We start from the raw sequence: 20,566 nt of genomic DNA, 5'->3' as shown, positions 1-20,566 counted from the left end.
AAAAACCTAATTCTAATTCTCCAGACTCACTAGATTCATAATTTACATTGCAATGAGTTTGCTGGTTAGGGGATTAATTAAAATCACTGCTGTATAAAATGGTTCATTCAATAATTCTTTGGGAATGCAAATTCAAGTTCAGCAAATAATAAGCAGACTTCAAAAATGAAATCATGTTGGCATTCTAGGAGACGATTAAGCAAATTAAGAAACCATAACCCAAACATGTTTTTAAATGATCTTACTGATTTCCCAAAACTGAAAACTCAGAACATGAAATTTTAATTATAAGTCAATTGTAAACCTTTGTTCTCAGGTATCATATTAGAAGCATATAACATTCAATAAAAGGGCATCAACACCACTATAGGAACGTGAGCTTTCAGTTTTGCAACGACATACGTTTGAGTTGTTAACCAGTGGAATATCACACACACAACAAAAGACCCTGCAACAAGCGAGGGTATAACACTTGCTCCCCTTTCTTTTAAGAAGCAAAGTAGCAAGAGTGTCTTCTGAACATGGCATTGCAGATTCGGGTGCTTTCGGTCCATTCTGAACCTAAGATTTAACAGTGATTTGGTTGGCTCCTGGATGATAAAATTGAACGTGTCTAGAAGTATACAGCGTAACAAAAAATAAACACACTTGATTATCTGCTCCACATTTATTGGGGCCAGAAAGACTAAAACAGCTATTCTCCTCTCCAATACTTGGAAAAATATAACACAACAGCAATTTCTTAAATACACAACAAAACTTTCTAAATCATGAATTAAATGAGATGTAATAGCCTATAGACATCAATTGTAACAGCTGTATAAAATGTCATTTATCTAAGGCATTCTGAAACTGTCTATAAAGCTACACATATACACACAATTCTATATACATAAAGGCATCCATTCATGACCAGGAAGTTTTTTAGAAGCACTGTGTAGGGAAGGCTAGAGTAATACATACGTAGATTCTTATCATCTTTAAGAGACAATTTGGGGCTCCAAGAAACAGTGATTCACATTCAAATAAACGTGTAGATTTTCAAACCTGGATAGGTAAGAGTCTTGTGATGCGAGCTACAAGAAAATTCACACGGTGAATTGTTTTTCAAAGGCCTCTTTCAAACTAGAGATTTCAAGTCTGGAACAAACATCCACAGCATGAACAAACAGGATGCTTAAAAGTCTAAAACTTGCTTCCATATGGCTTTCCTCTCCCACCTTCCCTACCTAATAACAAGGAAAAAAATTCCTAGAAGGGGCAACAGCTAGATGTTGTGCCATTCCATCCAATAGTTTTTCTGGAAGGTGAGTTATTCCACCCAGATCACAATGCAGTGAAGAAATTTTTTTTTAAATTTCTATTTCAAATGGCCTCCACTACTGAAAACACGAAAAGATTTTTGCCACAACATCCAAATAGTATTACATAGACACCCTATTTCTTCCTAGAACAGAAAGGCAACCAGGAAAGGATAGAACCGATAAACAGAGAGAGGAAGGAGACAAGGTTAAACCTTTTCTCTGGCCAGTTATCGGAAATGAAAACATCAGTCTCTGTTATCAAAGTTGTCAGCTTTCCCTGTTATAAACAAAATCTCTAGGCTGCCCTGCAACTCGCCCTTTGATGCACCAGAGATATATTTGGGTTTTAACCAACCAACCTGTGCCTGTTGATTCTGAAAATCTCACACAAGCTAGCGATTTAAGGAAGACGTCACCATTTTTCAGGCACTTTTTAACATTTAAAAACTTAAATCCAGTTATTTTAAATCTATTTGACAAATACCCCCCAACTCCCCATCCCCTACAAAAAAAAAAAAAAAAAAAGTAAGCTAATTCGTTCATAGGATCTCTGTGAGAGGAACAAGTTCCTTCAATTTAGCCAAGGAATGAGCAGAGATGTTTTCTTCCACCTTTACTCCAAATTCAGGAGCTCTGCCTCTGATAATACAGCATTTCAGGTTACTTGAAATCAGCCCCTGTTTAAGGAACCATCTTGGAGGGTACATTAATGAAAGAATATATTGCCAAGGCTGACAATTTAGATACAAAAATTCAATTTCAGCTGAGTTCCTGTGATCCCCTGAGCAGTTAAAAATGCCCTGCACTATAATGAGGCAGTGTAAGACAAAGCAAATTATTCAAATCTATGTACATTTCTATTTATACCAATATGAAATACAGTGATAGAAGATACCGATTTTTTTTCTGAAGTGTTTGTAGAGTGTCAAGGGAAAATAAAGACATTTAATATTGAGAAATTTCTAACGCATGATTAAAAATCTCTTTTGGTTGGTTGCCATTCAAAAGTTGTCCCAGCGTTCTCATCTGTGTTCTATACAAACTGTAAATAAAAATGCACAAGGCCAATAGACGTACTATACATATATCAGATATCAATATGTACACGTGAATTAAAGCTCCTTAAATATACACATCCCCACTTAGGATTCATTCCATTACATTGGCAAAGCATCATTCTTTAATAACAGGTCCGGGATAGCAGCAATGTAATAGTCTAGTTACCCACTCACCTCAGAAAACATCACAGGTCCTGACAGTTCCCGACGTGGTGCCCCAGCTTCAAGGAGCGCTGTCCACTAACATTTAATACGGTCCTCGCGAAGCACCGGGCTACACTGCTAATGGCAGTTACACAATCCTGTCATTAGAGTAAAAGGTGTTGTCTTTTCAAAACTCATTTACTCAAAATCTGACTCACAGTATAATGGGAAAAAATAAGCCACAGTGAGGTGAGGCAAATCCTAACTACTTGAGATACATATAAAGCACTTGCATTTTATTTCTTAGGTATTTTTTGTTGTTTTATCAGCGCCCTGTACATACAAAAAGCACTCCGATTGCCCTAACAGATTTTGAAAGAGCACAACTTTGCTGGGAAGAGAGCTGCTCTGAATCGTATTTGAAAATACGTAAATAACTTGACTTTCAATTAGTGTTTTACACACCGAGATGGCATGATACCATACTAAGGACTGTTTGAAGAGTTTTATCTATGAATTGAAACCTTTAGGGAACTTATGAACTTGTACCTAAAATTTATATATATAATATGCAAAAAATCTTTAGGTTGATTTATAATGAACCATATTAGTCCCAGAAGGAAAGACAGAATGGCTTTTAAGTAAACATTTATTTCGTGTGTACCATTGGGTATATCCGTGCACGTCCAGTGAATAAAAATTCTGGGCAGGCAGCAAGTTACATGGATTCTAGATGTCCCCAAGGATTTTAATGTCTGCTCTTGGTGTGTACTTTTAGGTCCAGTTCTAAATCTGTTGGGTGCATAAACAGAGTGCTCAAGAAAGGTCCCTGTTACCTCTGATGAAGATTTTTAATCTCTGCCACACTACTCAGACTTCATAAAAACAATCCTGTAGACCACAGCTACTGGCTGGAAGAGAGGTTTACCACCCAGGGGAAAGATACTAACTCAGACCAGATTGTTTTACCTGTAGCAGCCCTTTTCCTGGGAAGGGACAACTCCCTCTGCACAGCAGTTTCTCCAGCTTGAAGCTGAGATCACACAAGGAGAAACCGATTGTGTTTCTGCCAAGTTACTGGCGGAACGCTGGGAACAGCACACCCAGTAATCGGCAGAGGCAGAACCACCATAGCAAGATAAGCAGCCCTCTTATCGTTCTTATAAGAATTCTAATTCTTCTAAGAATTTCCCCTTCAACAGTCTTATCCTTCCCCTGCTACATGAGGCTTTCCCCCATGCTTCTCACGGTGGTCAAATCAACACAGAACAGACTGGCTCCTCAGTTATCAGGTGTATTGCCAGCCGTGACAACACCTTTATTACACCGAATGTTCCTTCGGGCTCCTTGGATTTGGCTGGAAGTTGAATGATCCAGTGGGATCCTTCGGATGATGACATGATGATGTGTTAGTTCCTCCCCATTGACCCCAAAGCTTCCCGACATGCTCTGGGGACACAACCTGGACTGTCGAACCTGGTTCTCTTTACACGGGAACACACATCAGTGCTTGGCCTTTCTGGATGCCACAGGTGGGCAGGCAAGTTCAAAGTCTGGACACAGAGGCACTTCCAAAGTTTGGCGAGGAGGAGGAGGCGAGTTCACTAAGTGGGGCTTTATCACTGTGCTGTCTCGTACAACCCAGACATCTCTGGCACATGGACACAGACAGAGAGCTTAGGTTGTGGATGGGTCATGCTTTTTCTTCTTGCCCCGGCAGGACTTGCAGACACAACAGATTATACAAGGGGAAGCCAGGAGCAGCAAGGGTGAAGTCACCAAGGCAATGATGCCCAATCCCACAAGAATCCCGACCACCTGGAAATGCAGAAGAAAAGCCTGCTTCAGCAGTTAAATCTTCCTATGTGTTTACTCTACCACCACCTGTGGACCATCTGTGCCTCCCCTAAATTCTTATGTTGAAACCCTAGTCCCCGATATGATGATGTTTGGAAATGGGGGCCTTTGGTCGGTCATTAGGACATGAGGTTGGAGTCCTCATGATGGGATTAGTCCCCTTAGAAGAAGAGACACCAGAGAGCCTGCTTCTTCTCTCTCCACTATCTGTCACATGAGGACACAGTGAGAAGACAGTCAACTGTACACCACGTGGAGGGTCCTCACCACAACCCAACCACGCCGCTGCCCATCTCAGACTTCCAGTCTTCAGAACTGTGAGAAATACACTTCTGCTGTTTAAGCTGCCCGGACTACGGTAATTTGTGACAGCAGCCAGAACTGATCAGGACACCATCTCAGGCACATATAGCAGTTACAATCATGGGAACTTTTAGCTGGTGCCCAGCATTGGTCTGAACTGGATCCAAACCAGGGAGACACCAAGGGCTCAATCAAAGGTGAGAAGGGCAAGCCAAACGCTAATTCGGGCTCCGATGCAAGCTTCGCGTGACCGTGGATTGTTGGCGTTGGCTCGCTCCACCCGAGCGTCCTCAACCATCTCAGAGGGGTGTTCATAATGGTGACTAAGCTATTAACACGGACTCCCTCCAAAGGAACACGGCCTGCAGTAACTACAAAATATTATTAAAAATAAACCAGGACTCCCTTTGAACCTGCCATGTAAACACATGGAGGTGTGTACAGAAGGATCTGAGCCCCAGCAGGGGCTCGTGGGGTGTCAGAGCCCTGCCTTTCACAGCAGAGGCTTTAGGAAAGTCATCCTATCACTTTTTTTTTTTTAAGGAGGAAAGAGCATCCTTCATCCTGCAGGTCACTGTTACTTCCCTGGCCGCCCCGTGGCCTGACCCCCTCGCTCCTCCTCTAGGAGACGGCGCCCGTGAATTAACGTCAGGCACTCGCTCCATTGCCTTTCGCTTGCTCTGCCCCTGAACCCCCGGAACCTCTCGGGCTGGGAGGGAGGGGTAAGGAGGGAACAGAGTGGGGAGGATGACCAACTGCGCTTTTTCAGTCATCCTAAGTCTGGTTTCTCTCATGCTCCTTTTTGGGTCAGGGTACCTGTGTTCGGTTCCACATCACTGAGGCTCTCGAGTGGCCGAGTTTATTCCTACACGGCCCTTTGTCATAATGTCTGAGGAAAATGTCATTCTGAAAAGCAAAGAGAGAGGTTTCGATAAACACGCAGTTTTGAACTGGGAGGTGGATGCTAACCAGATCAGAGCACCTCCGCGGAAGCAAAGGCTCCTTCAGGTGATGCTAATGACAGCCTCTAGGAATTCCGAGCCCGTCATCTTCAGACAGTGTCTCAGTTTCACAGATCATTGAGTAAAAACTGATTATACTTCTTATGACTGTTGATTGATTCTTAAAAAAGATTAATGACCTGACCAATTGTCTTTGAAAGGTCGCCTGAGCAGAGGTGTGGGATGGAATGAGAGTGCTCTAAGTGAGGCAGCTAAAAGGCCACTGTATTAAATCAGCAGAGATTAAGTGTCAGGGGCTGAGACAGAGAAGACGTAAATACAGTCATGCGACATTAAGAGGGCATAACTCACTAGATGGGGACAGGCAGAAGAAATCACAGAGAAGGGAGAAGCACTGGGTGGAGGGCAGTGGCTCTAGGGAGGGAATGACAGCATAGAGATGGATTTTGTTGGGAAGATGATGGTCACGGTTTGGATGTGTTGGACTCGAGAGATACTTGAGACAGCCAGGCAGTACTGTGCTAAAGGCAGCTGATTACATAGATCTGGATTTGGGGGAAATGACTTGGGAAGCAGTGTCTTTGGATTGAAGAGACCACAGAATTAGATGAGATGACCCAGGGAGAGGGTGCAGAAGCAAAGGGAGAAGCCAAGAGGCTACGGAACACCCACATTTAAGGATGGGCTAAGGCTAACACAATATTGTAAATCAACAGTACTTCAATTTTTCAAAATGCACTAAAAAAAAAAAAAAATAGAATGGGCCAGGGAAGAGTCTGGAAAGGAAACTGAGAAGTGGCCAGAAACAAAGGAAAATCAGAAGAGATGGTATCACCGGCACAGTGATGGTCAAGATGTCAAAACAAAAGCAGCAGAGAGTCCAAGTAAGACGAGGACTGAAGTATCCATTGAACCTTTCCCTGCAGCAATCCCTCAGAGCCTGGGAAGAATACAGCCAGGGTGGGACTACGTGGGAATCTGCCTGCGTACCAGAGGATTTTGCTAGATGTGATTCTGCTTTTCTGAGAATTGGCTTCTAAAGGAAGGAGAGAAATAGCACGGCAGTAAGGGAAAGACGTAGGCTTGAGAAAAGTGTTATTCATTTTCAAATGGGACACAGTGGAGTGCCTGAGTATATTGGAGAGTAGAGACAAGAAGCAGAAGTCACAGGAGAGAGAAGATATAACCAAAGGGGACACGTCTCTGAGGTTCCCAAAGCAGAAGGTGAAGAATATTTCATTCACTGAAACAGCAGAGATGAGAATCAGGGCAGGAACAAACCCAATTCCCCACAGCAAAACTCAAAACCATTCTTTTTGGTGTCTGTCTCAGGCTTGGCTTTTGGACAATCACCCTTCTCCTAGACCCATGCTCTAAAACTTTCCTATAAACAAAGATCAACACCATCATCTGACATGGAACACTTGCCTACAGAAAACCCTCATGACCAACAAGCCAATGCCCTTGGCTAAAACTGAGACAGTGAGATCTTGAAAAACAATGACCAGAAGAAGATGCTGTGTAGCTAGCAACTGAACATCTGTACCATTTCACCTCGCACACCAGAACAGCACAAGGGACAGAACACTGTGTTCTTAGCAACGCCATACCCCAAACGTATTTCAGCCAAAGGATGGAGAGATCTGGGGCACATATTTATTCTCTTACACTCCTGCCTCCTAAAGAGAACCTCATGGGCTCAGCCTCCTTGTGGATATGAATGCAATTAATAGCCTGGTTAAACCTGAAGGAAAATTTTTTAAAAAGTAAGATTTCTTTCATTTGTAAAGCATGAAGGGGGAAAATCATGAGGCAAATCCTGATCCAGAATCTGTCACTCATTTGAACTAGGAGGGGTCTCTAATATCAAACATAATTGTAATTCAAGGAGTTATAGTAAGTAGAATTTTTTTTTAAAAGAAGGAAAACATGTTTATCAACCTGAGCTGCTGAGCTTTTAGAATCTAAAATATCAGTTTTCTTCTCCCCAGTGCACACCTCACCTTGAAACCCTGACATCATCAAGCTGATGGAGGCTCTTACTTGTAGGTGTCAGCCTAACCCACTTCCCTCATTTTCTGTTAAAACTCAGGCCTGTGTGGTCACCATGCGTCTCACGTTTTAACTGCGCTCACTTGCTGAGTGTGGATGATACTAAAACCCTGACACAAATGGCCTATCGAACTGAAGCAGACTGAGTAGTTATAATGAGAAGCTGTGAAAAGAATAGCCACCCATCCAACCAGGAGTGAGGGCTCCCACTGGAACGGACCTCCTTTATAGGCCCAAATTGCCAAAGTAGGGAATCCCGATAAACAGCTTGTGCCGCCCCAAACTGTAAAACACTAGCCTTGAAAACAACAGAATTCTCACCAGTCTTTCACCCCTTTTCATCCGGAGGTTACCACTGGCCTCAGCACTGGACAGAATTTGAGAAGACAGACTTCCTGCAGGGTGGAGGTGTGGGTGGATAATTAGGCCAGACCCCTTTAGGTGCAAAGGGGACCCTGACAGAACAGTAAAATCTTGCTATGAAGCCCATGAATGAGATAATAATTAAGAGACACTATTGATTTGAATGGCTTTTCCCCTTAAATTCAAAAAGAAAAAAACCAATCTAACTGTGGCAGGCAGAATAACTGCTCCCCTAAAGAGGCCGGTGGCCTGTTTCCCAGAACTTGTGACTATGTTACCAAGTCCCTTCTGCCGTGTGGAGTGAGTGTGATTAAAGGCCTTGAGATGGGGGAGATTACCCTGTGTTACCCAGATGGCCTGAATCTAATCACGCCGGTCCTCAAAGGCAGGGACGCTTGCCCGGCTGGTGTCAGAGGGAATGGCTCTGGAAGCTACGACAAAGGAAGGAGGGTCAGAGAGATGTGATGCTGCTGCCTTTGAAGATGGGAAAGGGGGCCACAGGCCAAGGAACGCAGGCAGCCTCCAGATGCTAAAATAGGCAAAGAAGTGGATTCTCTCCTCAAGCTTCCAGAAAGAACGCATCCCCGAGGACACTTGGATTTTAATCCAGTGAGGCCCGTGCCAGACTTCCAATGTACAGAACTAACCCAGAAGAAACGTGTGTTGCCTTAAGCCACAAATCTGTAGTAATCGGTTACAAGAGCAATATAAAATGACTACACTAAGAGTCCTGGACAAAACAGAGAAAGATGCTGCCCCCAAAGCAGGAAACATCCCTAAAACAAAAGCTTGCCTCTAGAGTTAAGGTGACACCCCTATGGTAATCACAGAGAGGTCCCTGAATTAGCAGGCTGTGGAACTCTCATGAGGAAAAATAGAATCGCTTTGCAGAACCAAAACAGGCTCGGTATTGTATTTTTTTATTTTTATTTAACGGAGGTACCGGGGATTGGACCCAGGACCTGGTGTATGCTAAGCACACACTCTACCACTGAGCTATACCTTCCCCTCCTGGGCTCAACGTTTTAAAAGGAAAGCCCGTGGGATCCTGGCTGCTGCAGATACAGTGCAAAGAAAGACCAGATCACACGAGGAGGCTCTTCCAAGTGAACTTACGTCCAGGTTCTGGAGGCAGTACCAGCAAAACGTATGCTTGCAGTTCTTACACATCATCTGAGCGCAGCCTTCGTTGCGTTCGATGTAAACTCGGCACACTGGGCACTGCTTAATGGGGGCTTCTGCCTCTGTCCCGAAGAGGGGCCTCGAAACAAAAGGAATGAGAAATTATAGGGTAGGGATTGAGAATGCTGTCTGATTTCTCAAAAAGCACAGACCACAAGGTGTACATTAACCAGAGCTATGGAGGAAGTGGGCTGAGTATAATTAATTAAACAGTCAAATAACGCTCTTCTAGACCCAACTCTACGGTCATCAACTGAGTTCCCAGGGGTCCTGATGGGTAGGGAGTGAACTCTTCACTCTCTGTGCTTAATTCACTTCCAAGGGAAAGGGTGGGGGTAAAAACAGGAGGGACACATATTATGAGTTGTTCAGATCCCTCAAAACAAAAAAAGAACCTTAATTTATTTATCTTTGGCTTTGAGTCAATAGAATAATTGTATTTTCCACAGCTGATTGAATTCATTGTTTTGCCAAATTAGTCTTTCGTTCCCTGAGCACACACAGAATAAAAAAGGACAAGAAGCCTGCCACAAAGCAGGAAAATAGGTCGGCATCTGACGAGGGCAGAGATCATCCATCTAACAATCTGTCCGCATAAACAAACGGAGGGGACTGGCGGGAGTCAACTATCCGTACTTTAAAATCAATGCCTCACGGCATTGAAGAGACCGGCTCCAGACAGGGGAACCGCCAGCAAGGCTCCCAGGCTCAAGGGGCACAGAAAAGCAGCAGCACAAACCGAGGGGCGGGAGGGCCAGGTGAGCCTTGGTTGGCACCGGGTTGCATTTTAGCTGCTATTCGCCAAAACCGCCAGGCAGCACACAGAGACACCAAGTTCACAGAGTGCTGTCACACCTATGATCGGATGTGGTGCTCACAGTAACCTTATGTGGCAGTGAACCCGTACCTTCCCCTCCCCCAGCAAACAGAGAAATAGACTCCTGGAGGCCGAGTGACTTGCACGAGTGCACCAGACGCCAAGTGACAATGTCAGAACTCAGCGCTTCTTTCCTCTGGGATCTTTCCCTCGTCCTGTGATACCCAGGAACCGTCCTGCCACAGCAGTGAAAATGCAGCAGGTACGGGTTAGGCGGGCACACGCCCGCCACGTGGGTTGGATCTTTCTCCCCTCGTGATTTGCCCGGTTGGCGATTCAAGCGCAGCATCACAGCCAGCGAGCATCGCTGTCCCCGGAGACTGGCTCCACGCACTCCGAGGGCGCTGGGTGATTAAGCCAACTGGACGTACAGCGCTGGCTTGCTGATGCCACATCAGCCACAGCCCCTAGCACAGCAAGGGATCAAACACAGAGGTCTCTCACCCCGGGCCCTGCTGTTGCCATAAAAAACCCTCCACCCTTCAAGGTACGGGGTGAACTGCTTCTCATCATAACAAAATCTCAACCCTGGCACCGTGTTTTCAGAGCATAAAGTATTGAAAGATCAGCTCTTTTCCCCTAGCACACACGAATTTTAGCAGCGTGCTACACCGAAGGGCTGTTGTTTCCACCGCTGTGTTCTTTTTGATATGACTAGACACCTCACGAGCCAGCAATTTAGTCAGGGGAAAAAATCATTTCTGCACCACTTCGCAAGCGGGAGGTATGAGGCTTATCAGTTGCAGGTGGTTATGGTACCGAAGTAAACAGCCATGGACAAGCCACGCTGTCCCAGTCAGAACCAGGGGACCGCATGCCTCCCTACCTCAAGAGAAATCAAAACTCATACAAATGCCAACTTCAGCAACATCTGAAAGCGTCTCTGGGTTGGGTGCAGGGGTAAATAATTAAAATCCCTTTAGAAATGCTTATTGGGTTATTTTCTTTGTTAACAACTTACCAATTCTGAGATACTTCTGCAGGGAAACAACTAATCTTGAAATCCCATCCCAAGATTACACCTCCTCCAAGCAACATACTTCTAAGAATACTAGCGGACCATCCCAAGGACAAAGTCTCCTTTCTTACCCGTGCTCTGTTGACAGGACGATCGGCTGACCATCTCTGCAGGAGACCCCTGCATGCCAAGTGTCCTTGCAGCAGGAGCAGAACTTCAGGTGGCAAGAAGGGCACTCCACCAGCACAGGCTGTCCTGGGTCACTCGACGCAACAGGGCACACCGTCTGACAGTCTGCCACGGGACACCATGTTCTGTACGGGTCCAGGTGAACTTCTAAAGCGTAAAGAAAGAAAACGTGATGGTCTACTGCCTTTCATTCAAGCTTGAAGATTTCTCCCCTCCATTTATTCTCTTTTCTAGGCCAACATTTATGGAAGCGTAGTACAACCAAGGGTGGTGATTTCTACTGTTGGTCTCCAAGACGGATCCAAACCTACGAGGTCACTCAGCCCTGCCACACTTCTTAGAGCAGGTACTCATGGAATAGGCCATGTGATAACCAGCAGACCATCTCGCAAGATAACAAAAATAAAATCACTAACAAACATCTGTGAGCAGATCTTAGGGGATGGAAGTAAGAAAGCTTTTAAAATACAGAAACATTTTAATATACAGAAAGCTTTTTATGCTTTTTTTTGTCCAAGCATCCACAATAAAGTGTCCCCTTTTAATCAGCTCTAGAATCAGGAGGTAAAACTAGTCCCTCCGCATTGCAGCACACAGCAGATGACACATGCTGAGATGAAACACAAGGAGATTAAGTTAGAAAGAGCTACAGTGCCACATAAACAGAGATTAAAGAAAAATGAAAAACCCTGGAACAGCAACTCTGTAGGCAGCCAGAGTTTGGAAGGCACAAAAATAAAAGATGAGTCTCCTTCTGTACTTAAAGGAAATGCTGAGCAAGGACACCAAAAGTCACGTCTAGGAGTGGGCTCTTGCTGACTCACAAGAACCCCCCACATTCTTTCCAACTCCTCGTTCAGCGACGTCACACGGGCTGCTGGAAATCGGCCACAGTGGAAGTATTTACACCCTGTAAACTGGCAAACACTATAAATCAAAAGCCTCCTCTCCCGACCCCCACCCCCTCAAAAATTTGTTTACCAACATATCACTGAACGCAAGTCAAATTGAGAGTGAAAGCATAAATATCTAAAACCAAAGCTGGCACAGACAAGTGTGGAGCACAGAGTGGGAAAGGGAAGAACAGAATTCATACAGCACAAAAAGAAGAGAAGTCCTAACTAGAAGAGGTGGTTCTTTCAACCATATTTGCTGATCAACTTTTCCTGCTTCCTGAGCATCCTATATACAGTCAGGTCTTTATCCTAGAAGTCACACTCACATGTGTATGAAAAACCAAATACTCTTCTAAAGAGTATTTGGTTTTTGGTTATATATTCTAGTTTACTGTTCATTAACTGCTCTTGCATGTCTGTCTGGGATCTTCAACTCCAGGGAGAGCCACCCTAGAGGGCAGGCTTAGGTTCTGCACTTAGAAGCACAGCATGTCACAAGGAGGTGTCTCTGGATCTCCCCACCAGGGTTTCAAGCACCCCCCCACTAAGCCAATCAGCACCAATCAGACGGGATGCATTCAGGATATTCCCGTCCACCCTAGCGGATCAAAAAATTTCCCTTTATAAATGCAGAGGGTCAGGGGAGACAAGAGAAACCAAATACCTACTGATTTAAACCAATTACTTCTCTCAAACGGACCCCTTCTCCCATCAGCCACCTTCTAAAATAATTTAAATAAAAAGAAAGCTCTGCTAGTTAGAATCTCACATGATTAAAGCCTAAAGCAAAGTCCATCAATACAGGAGGCACCCACAGTAGCAATACGGTATCATTTGTCCATGTACCTTTTGTTTGGAAGCACAGATTTTCATACAGGTGCTTGAGCTTGTCCTACATCTTTTAAATACTGCTCTAGCTACATTAAAGATACTTGCCAAGGGAGGTCTGCTACCGTTCTCTTGATAAACCGTTAAAGGCAGAGTAAATGGCTATTCTGGTGGGAAGAGGACGGGCGAGGAGGTGGGGAGCAATCTAGCCAAACTCGTGCAAGTCCTCTCCAGTTTTATATTTCTATGTTAAAGTAAGGAGCAAAGTTAATTAACAAGGAGTTAAGAATGGAGTATTCAAAGGAGTAGTGACTCAATTCTTCTTACTGGAGCTACAGACAAGACTGAAGATTTAGCCCTTATCGTCAAATAGCCACACGCAAGTCTTCTATAGAAATTCATGAGTTCTGTTATTTTTGAACGAGAAGAACAGGTACATTGGTGTCTCTAGAGAATATTTCTTTCACTTGTTTTTCTCTCTGACTTCTCTATTTTTGATTCATGACAGAGACCCCTCAACTCAAATGCACACTTTCTACTCTTTCAACAGGGTAACTACTAATTTGGTTAGAATTGGGAAAGATAAGCCTTTGGGACTGTTACATTTGTAAGAACCAGATGACACTGAGCAAACATTAGTTCTACTTTTGAGGGTTTTTTTTTTTTTCATAGCTGTGCATTTTTAATCATCACATTTAAGCCTATAAATCAGAGCCATGAATCAGCAGCCACAGATTTCCAACTTGTATCCCAATAATGCCAAAGAAGAGATTTACATGTGTAATAAGGCAGGCCAATTTTACAAGGCGCTAAGTGAGCAGAGGGAAGAGTCCCCAGGAGATTATCTGGGAATAGTCACCAAGGGCCTGAAGGCAGATCATGATGATAAGGCTCACACTTGATGAGACACCATTGCAGGGGAGGGCCATTTTGATCAGGGGAGTGCTGTGGTATGATTTCCATTTTTAAAAGATTATTCTGGCTGCTGTAGGAAAAAAAAAATAGATGGTAGCAGAACAAAGTAGCAGCAGAGAGATCAACTAGAAGGCTATTGTACTGATCTAATTCAAGATGGTACACCCAATCAAGACGACCCACATTAGAAGTGGAAGTACTGAGAATTCAGAGCGTATTTTGAAGGTGACACTGTCAAAATTTCCTGGTAGAGATTCAGCTGGATACTGTCATCCCAGTTGACCACACTGACCTAGAAAGGTGCCTGGAACATAGTATTCATTGAGTAAATGAATGAAGCAACAGAAGTATAAGAAATGGCATCTATAAAAAAAAGAAAAAAGAAAAAGAAAGAAATGGTATCCATAGATCAATTCCCAATGGTTAAAAAAAAAAAAAAAAAAAGAGCTTCTGTGGCAAGTTTCTGTATTGCTCAGCCCTGCATTCAGGCATTTCCAGAGATCAGAAACAACTACCCACAGAGATTTTTGTACAGGGCGTCTTGGAGTCTCTTGGAGAACAGCTTCCCTCAACTGGAAGAGGGGTCCGGACATCCACGCCTGGCCATGTTACCCCGAAAAGGTATCTGAGCAAAACATGGCATCTGCCCTTCTGACTGACCTTCAGTCTAGCTCCCAGAAGAGCAGCTTCCAGTAAAAGTCAACAGAAGTTAAGAGTTGTTTCACTTTTTTAAAATTATAACTCCAATAGGCCATTAAGAGCACAATTTTGCTGTATATATCTCAGGTACCAGAGTGTATCACAAGTGGGTGGGGCCTAAAAGTCAGATTGGTAGAAAAGGGAAAAACACTGAAGAGGCATCAGACATTGGTAGCCAACAGGACTTCCAGAACCCAAGCTAAAAAGGAACAGATGAATGGACACCAGGTGGTAGCCAAATCACTGTCACATGAGCCAGGGCCGCCTTCTCCTCACTCTCGCCTGCACACCAATTATCTGAGAGGAGTCTGAAGGGAAGGAGAGCCCCCGGGGTTAATGGGAGACTTTCTAAAACACTTTTTGTTACTATCATTGTGAATTCAATTCCACCTCCTGGCTTGTGGCCTGAGAAACACAGTTATAATGTTGATAAACAAAATGCACACTTATCCCAAACTCTTAAGCGTTATTAGTTCCTTCCTCCTTCCAATTTCTATTCCAAAATTATGAAAAAAACAAAACAAAAAAAAACCCCAGTGCATAATCAATTCATTTCTTCTGTATCAGCAGTGATGAAAGCTTCCTGTAGCTCTGAGGTGGGGAAAAGCTAAGAAATCTAGAAAAAGAGAATAGTGCCCCCAACACTTTACTCTGAACATGATTTAAAAGTGATTAACTGGAACATACTTATATCAGAGACAGACGAAGTCACAGACTTGAACTGGAATTTACTTATGAAAATTAGAATTGATTTCTGAAGTAAAGCCCAAGACTATCTGATCCCCAGACTCTGCTTGTTCATGTAAATTATGCAAGGCAGGAAATGCTGTTTAAAACTATTTTCTAATTCTGTACTCTGACGATTATTAGGAAATAGAAACATTCTAAGAAAATAAAACTGCCATGAAACCTAAAGACCACGTCTGACCCCAATAATTGTTTTCAGTTTTCAAAAACTGAACTCAAGACTCTTGGTTTTCCCACCTGAAACTATCAGCATTAGACATGGGGAGATTGCTTTTTAATCCTGTTATATATTCTCTCAGCTAACATGAGTGGCTTTTCTGCCATCTTCAACCATTGTGAGGCTGTGCCAAAAAAAGACATTGCATGCACTTTTATTACTGTGGGAAACACCATGCACTCAAGCTAATTTGATTATCAGCCGAAATAATTCAAACTGTTTTAACTTTTATGACCCACTGCATTTTTAAGTATGCCAAAATTAATTGGCTTTCTGCTATCTCAAAGAACAAAGGTCTTCTGCAGATACTTAAAATGCAATTAAACCAAACTGATTGGAATTAACATCTGCTACAGTAAACACACCCAAACAGAGGTGGCCATCAGCAGAGGGACTGCTCTTAAGATAATGGACGAGAACCACAGAATTTCAAACTTGGCAACAACTTTTGAGATTATCTAGTCTAACACTGTTATATTGAGACCAATAAAAGTCAGGAGTTTGCATAACTCGTGGTTAATGAGAGTATAATGGAATCAGGCCTTTTTTAGTCTTAGAATACCATTATTTTTGTAAAAATACAATCACATCATTAAATAGACTATAAAACCCCTATCATCATGAAAATCTTTTCTCTTTAAGGAGCAACTTCGAACACTTCATCTCAGCAAGTCATGATCTCCTCGGAGATGGTCACAGAAGGTGGATTCATGCTTTGGGTGAGAATACACTGTATGGGCAGGGGAGGCTATAGCTCTGTGGTAGAGCAGATGCTTAGCATGCACAAGGTTCTGGGTTCAATCCCCAGTATTTCAATCAATCAATCAACCTAATTACCACCCTTCAAAATAAAATAGCTTCAATAAAGCAGAAAAAAAAAAAAAGAGAATACACTGTATGAAGGAAACTGATATGATAGAGGTGTAAGAAATTTGTACTGATTATCAAGTTTCTATACAACTCTCCAGAATCTAGAACAGTAAGGATGGAAACACAGTGAAAAAGATTTGCATTAAGAAGAAAAGAAAACGGAGTGATATTACTGTGCACTCAGTCCCAGGTACGATCTAGATTCTGGAAGATGCTTTCTTAGTTTAGTTTAAAAAACCAGGGACATGATTTGGTGGTGGAAGTGCTGAACAACAATGACAAAAATAACAATAATGATAGTAACAATTTATTGAATGCACACCGTGACAACCTCAGTATTAACTCATTTACTCTCCACAACAGCCTGAGGACAATCATTCCTTTACTGTCCCCATTTTATAGATGAGGAAATGGAAGCACAGACAGGAAGAAGCAAACACTTAACATTGTGCCTCTAATTCAGGACCCCTTTAGAAATATCACCTAACCTGCTATTAGATGTCTTTTTTTGCAGACATTTCAGTTTAGGAGAGCTATGGAAACATCTAGAGGGTGCTGTTGTAGATTTAAATGTGATCAACAAAAAAAAAAACTGGATGGTAAAGTTGAAGAAGTTGAGAAGTGGAGGAGAAAGTGTTATCATCTGAAAGCACAGAGTAGCTTGAGAAGGAAACCCTACACTTGTCATATATTTACCACAAAACACCAGAAAATCAGGCTCAAAAAAAAAGTGTGCCTGCACACACACGTACACACAGAGATGATAAGACTAAGCTTGCGATCAGAAACTACGAAAAGGAAGGTGACTAATGAGAAGTGGGAGATGTTAAAAAAATAAAGCTGAACTGATGATAAAGTCATTTAGTGTCATGCAGCCTTAAAGAGAAAAAAAAAACACTAAAAGAAGCCAAACAGCTACACAGGGAGCTCTGGTGAGATAAGACTTGAATAATCAGATACCAAAGGTGGAGTGGGAGCATTTCACCCAGGACAAACACAAGAGCGAGGTGAAATTTGAAGAGCCGTGTCATAAATGTGAAGACTCCAAATGAAAGGAGGCTGGTGAAAACTGCTGAGAACAAAAGAGCTTTCAAAGAAAGAGGGAACCACAGCTTGAAGCCACCCCTGGAACTTCCCCTGGCACATAACAGATACTCAGTACATACATAACTTACATACTGAATATGCCAGTGAAGGCAGTAGGATTCACAGGTGATAACAGGAAAACAAATTCCCATTGCAGTCACCTTTTTATGAAGGAGAACAATAATGGCACTTACACCATTTGTAAGAGTTTCCAGCCACTATATGATAATACAAATGTCCAAGAACAGACACATTAACCTGCCAAGGAACTGAAGCAACTTGCAGTCACAGTAAGTTAAAAGGGTCACAAAAATTGGAAAAAGTGTTTAAGGACTAGAGATGGATAATCTTAGCCCAGTTTAAAAAAAAAAATAATTGAAAAAGTAGGTTCTGGAAACAAGAGACAAACAAAATTCTAACCTTAATCATCAGACATATGCTTTGAGAACCAGTAGAAAGTAAAGCAATAATCATGAACACATGTCAAACTCAGTACTCCCTTTTCTTTGTTAATATTGGAAGACAGACCCAGAAAGGAAAATCTACAAACACAGCAGTAGCCAATGGAAAAATCACAGATGGACGGAAAGTGAATTCATAGACTAACCAATCAATGCCAAATGGCACTTCTCTGATTTGCGTAAACAGAGTGATGATTTTGGACCATTCCTATTCAAAAGATTTTCCCCTCAAAGACATAGATGAAAACAAAGACGTAAAAGACAAGCTAATCAAACGTGTCACAGGAAAATTAAAACACTGGATGGCAAACTAAAAACTGAGAAAAGAACTTGGTAGCAATACGAATTGAACAAAACCAATGATAATTTTTCTTCCTAAGATAGAGGAGCTGCCACTTACCTGATTCTACATTTTCTCAGAGTAAAAACAACCTCTCCAGTTCTGCCCCAGAGTCCAGTCAATGACTTTCACTTTCTACCAGTAGTTACTTAACCCATTCATAATATTAGTATTTGATAACATCCCAAGATCCCCTTTTAAATAGTTCCACACAAAATATTTTCCTGACATAGCCCTCACACTCACCTTGCTGGTAAGTTTTGAGTTTGAGGTGGGCATGAAGTCTATCATTTAAAAAGGAAGTATACAATTTAGATAAAGATCATCCCAATCAAGTAAACTGCATTGTGTAGCACCATACTACTAGAATTTGTCTAATTAGAATCAGACATTAATTAGAATCAATTACAAAAAAAAGGAAAATTTTAGCTAATAAAACGTCCAGAAACAATGATGAATAAGGCCTGCTACTGATAGATGGGGCAGCAGGTGGGTGGGGACGAGGTCGGTGGTCATGGAGGACCAGAGGAGCATCTGGGGCAACAGAACGCTATAAATGGCTGAGCCCTGGTTACTGAGTGGGACTGGTGGGATTGACAGCTCTGACCGCTTAAGAAGAAGTCTGAAAATTCAACCTAACTCCTTTGACTTTCTCCAGGTAAGAAGCCCTCAAATCATGGCACTGGCTACCAGTCACATCCATCCACAGGGTGAATGTCTAAGTTCCAGCAATGATTTATTTTTATATGAGAGGATATTAGGATAAAGTGGGAGAATGGCAGGGCAGATGTTTGACCCCATTAATCAGCATCTGATGTGTTATAATGTCCAATCTAATCAGCCCACGTGGAAGGATCAGGGGGTCCAATATAAACTACCGCACCATTAATCCCTCTAGTTGGCTAAGAATCCACACAGGACAGGGAATAAGGCTATGCTTCATCCATTGGAAACCTAAAATTCATCTGACTCTGCTGGTTCTGATTCCATGTTCAACAGCATCCTGTTTGCATGTTTCTACAGGGCAACCATGCAATTCAGGTAATGTAACCCAAGAATTTTTTAGTGAACTTCACCTTAATATATCAGCCTTACAAATTCAGTTAAATGATCTGCTCATGAGAGATGAAGCTGCTTTTGGCTTGCTAAAAATAAAAAGCCTACGAGACTGAACCAAACTGTGGTCATAGGTAGCAAATACCATCCCCTGCAAACACTCCTAACTCTTCCCCACTTTATGCTTTGCATGATTTTCTTTTTTCGTGTCAGGGTAATTGCAAAAGTTAAATGAGACGAAGGTAATTGTGCTTACCAAATTTCCTGGCACATGACAGATAAATGTTCATCTCTTCCCCTACCCTCTCATCTCTAGACTTTATTAATCCCGATTAAAAAGCTAGCAGTCAGAAAATTGTATGTTCATGCTAGGTTACAGTTTATGTTACATACTCGACGAGGCTACACCAGTCTGATGAATTCCAGGGGAAACAATTTTCTCCTACTTACCAGGTATGGAAAAACACACCAAAAAATAATTCCTACAGATGAAAAGGCAATATAAATAGAAAAGCTATATAAACTACCCCAAGTCCAAAGTCAGAAAGTAGTTCTATACACTGTAAACAGCATTAGGGTGACAGACTCAGCCATCACTGTAATCACAAGTGTAGGATCAGAAGAACAAACGGAGTGACTATTACAATGAGCAGTAAAAATGTTTGGGTGGATTAAGGTTTTGAAATCATCTTCAAGAGAAGGAAAACTGGTGGTAAAACCCATTTTGAGGTTCACGTCTTTCTGTCATACTGTTATTGTGAAACTATTCAACTTCTGCAGAACTTCTCTCACATGAGCCGAATTAAAAATACAAAAACAGCCAACATAAGGAAAGTTATATTTCCTGCTAGTCTGCATTTTTTTCTGGCTGTGGCTGAGAAAGTTGAAAGTTTATGTTGCCATTACAGTTTTCTTTTTTCTGAGTACCCTTGTGGCTTTGCTGACAGCCCACAGCTGCCCTGATCTTCCACGCAGGTTAGTGTGAAGAGGACACATGTAAAAAACACACTCGCCATCAGGATCAAAAGCAGAGAGCATACATACCTCGTTCAAACTTTAACCGCTGATAAAGCTGAAACTGATCCACAGGTACCAAACAGGCAATCTGAAAGCAGAGATGTTAGAAAGATGAGACTTCAGTCATCACAGAGCCCTGAATTACCAGTCTGTTTTATGATCTCTTTTTCTTGACTTTATTTTTT

The 20,566-nt window shown here is 42.4% G+C and overlaps 1 protein-coding gene across 5 annotated transcripts in view; it reads right to left on the bottom strand.

Annotated features, from left to right (window-relative positions):
* Nucleotides 1-648: 648 nt before the first annotated feature.
* The window catches only part of RNF144B (ring finger protein 144B), a 133,855-nt gene continuing 113,937 nt past the window's right edge, over nucleotides 649-20,566 (bottom strand). For all 5 annotated transcript variants that reach the window (XM_032462558.1, XM_014567329.2, XM_006194283.3 and 2 more), the window contains exons 4-8: nucleotides 20,409-20,469; nucleotides 11,192-11,396; nucleotides 9,160-9,304; nucleotides 5,483-5,572; nucleotides 649-4,324 (exon numbers count right to left, since the gene is read on the bottom strand). In XM_032462558.1, the coding sequence (XP_032318449.1) occupies nucleotides 4,184-4,324; nucleotides 5,483-5,572; nucleotides 9,160-9,304; nucleotides 11,192-11,396; nucleotides 20,409-20,469 (642 nt within the window). In that variant the 3' untranslated portion in view covers nucleotides 649-4,183. The remainder of the gene's footprint in view (nucleotides 4,325-5,482; nucleotides 5,573-9,159; nucleotides 9,305-11,191; nucleotides 11,397-20,408; nucleotides 20,470-20,566) is intronic.

The sequence above is a fragment of the Camelus ferus genome, chromosome 20 (assembly GCF_009834535.1).
Source record: "Camelus ferus isolate YT-003-E chromosome 20, BCGSAC_Cfer_1.0, whole genome shotgun sequence".
Taxonomy (NCBI): Eukaryota; Metazoa; Chordata; class Mammalia; order Artiodactyla; family Camelidae; genus Camelus; species Camelus ferus.
This window is presented reverse-complemented; position numbering and strand designations above follow the sequence as displayed.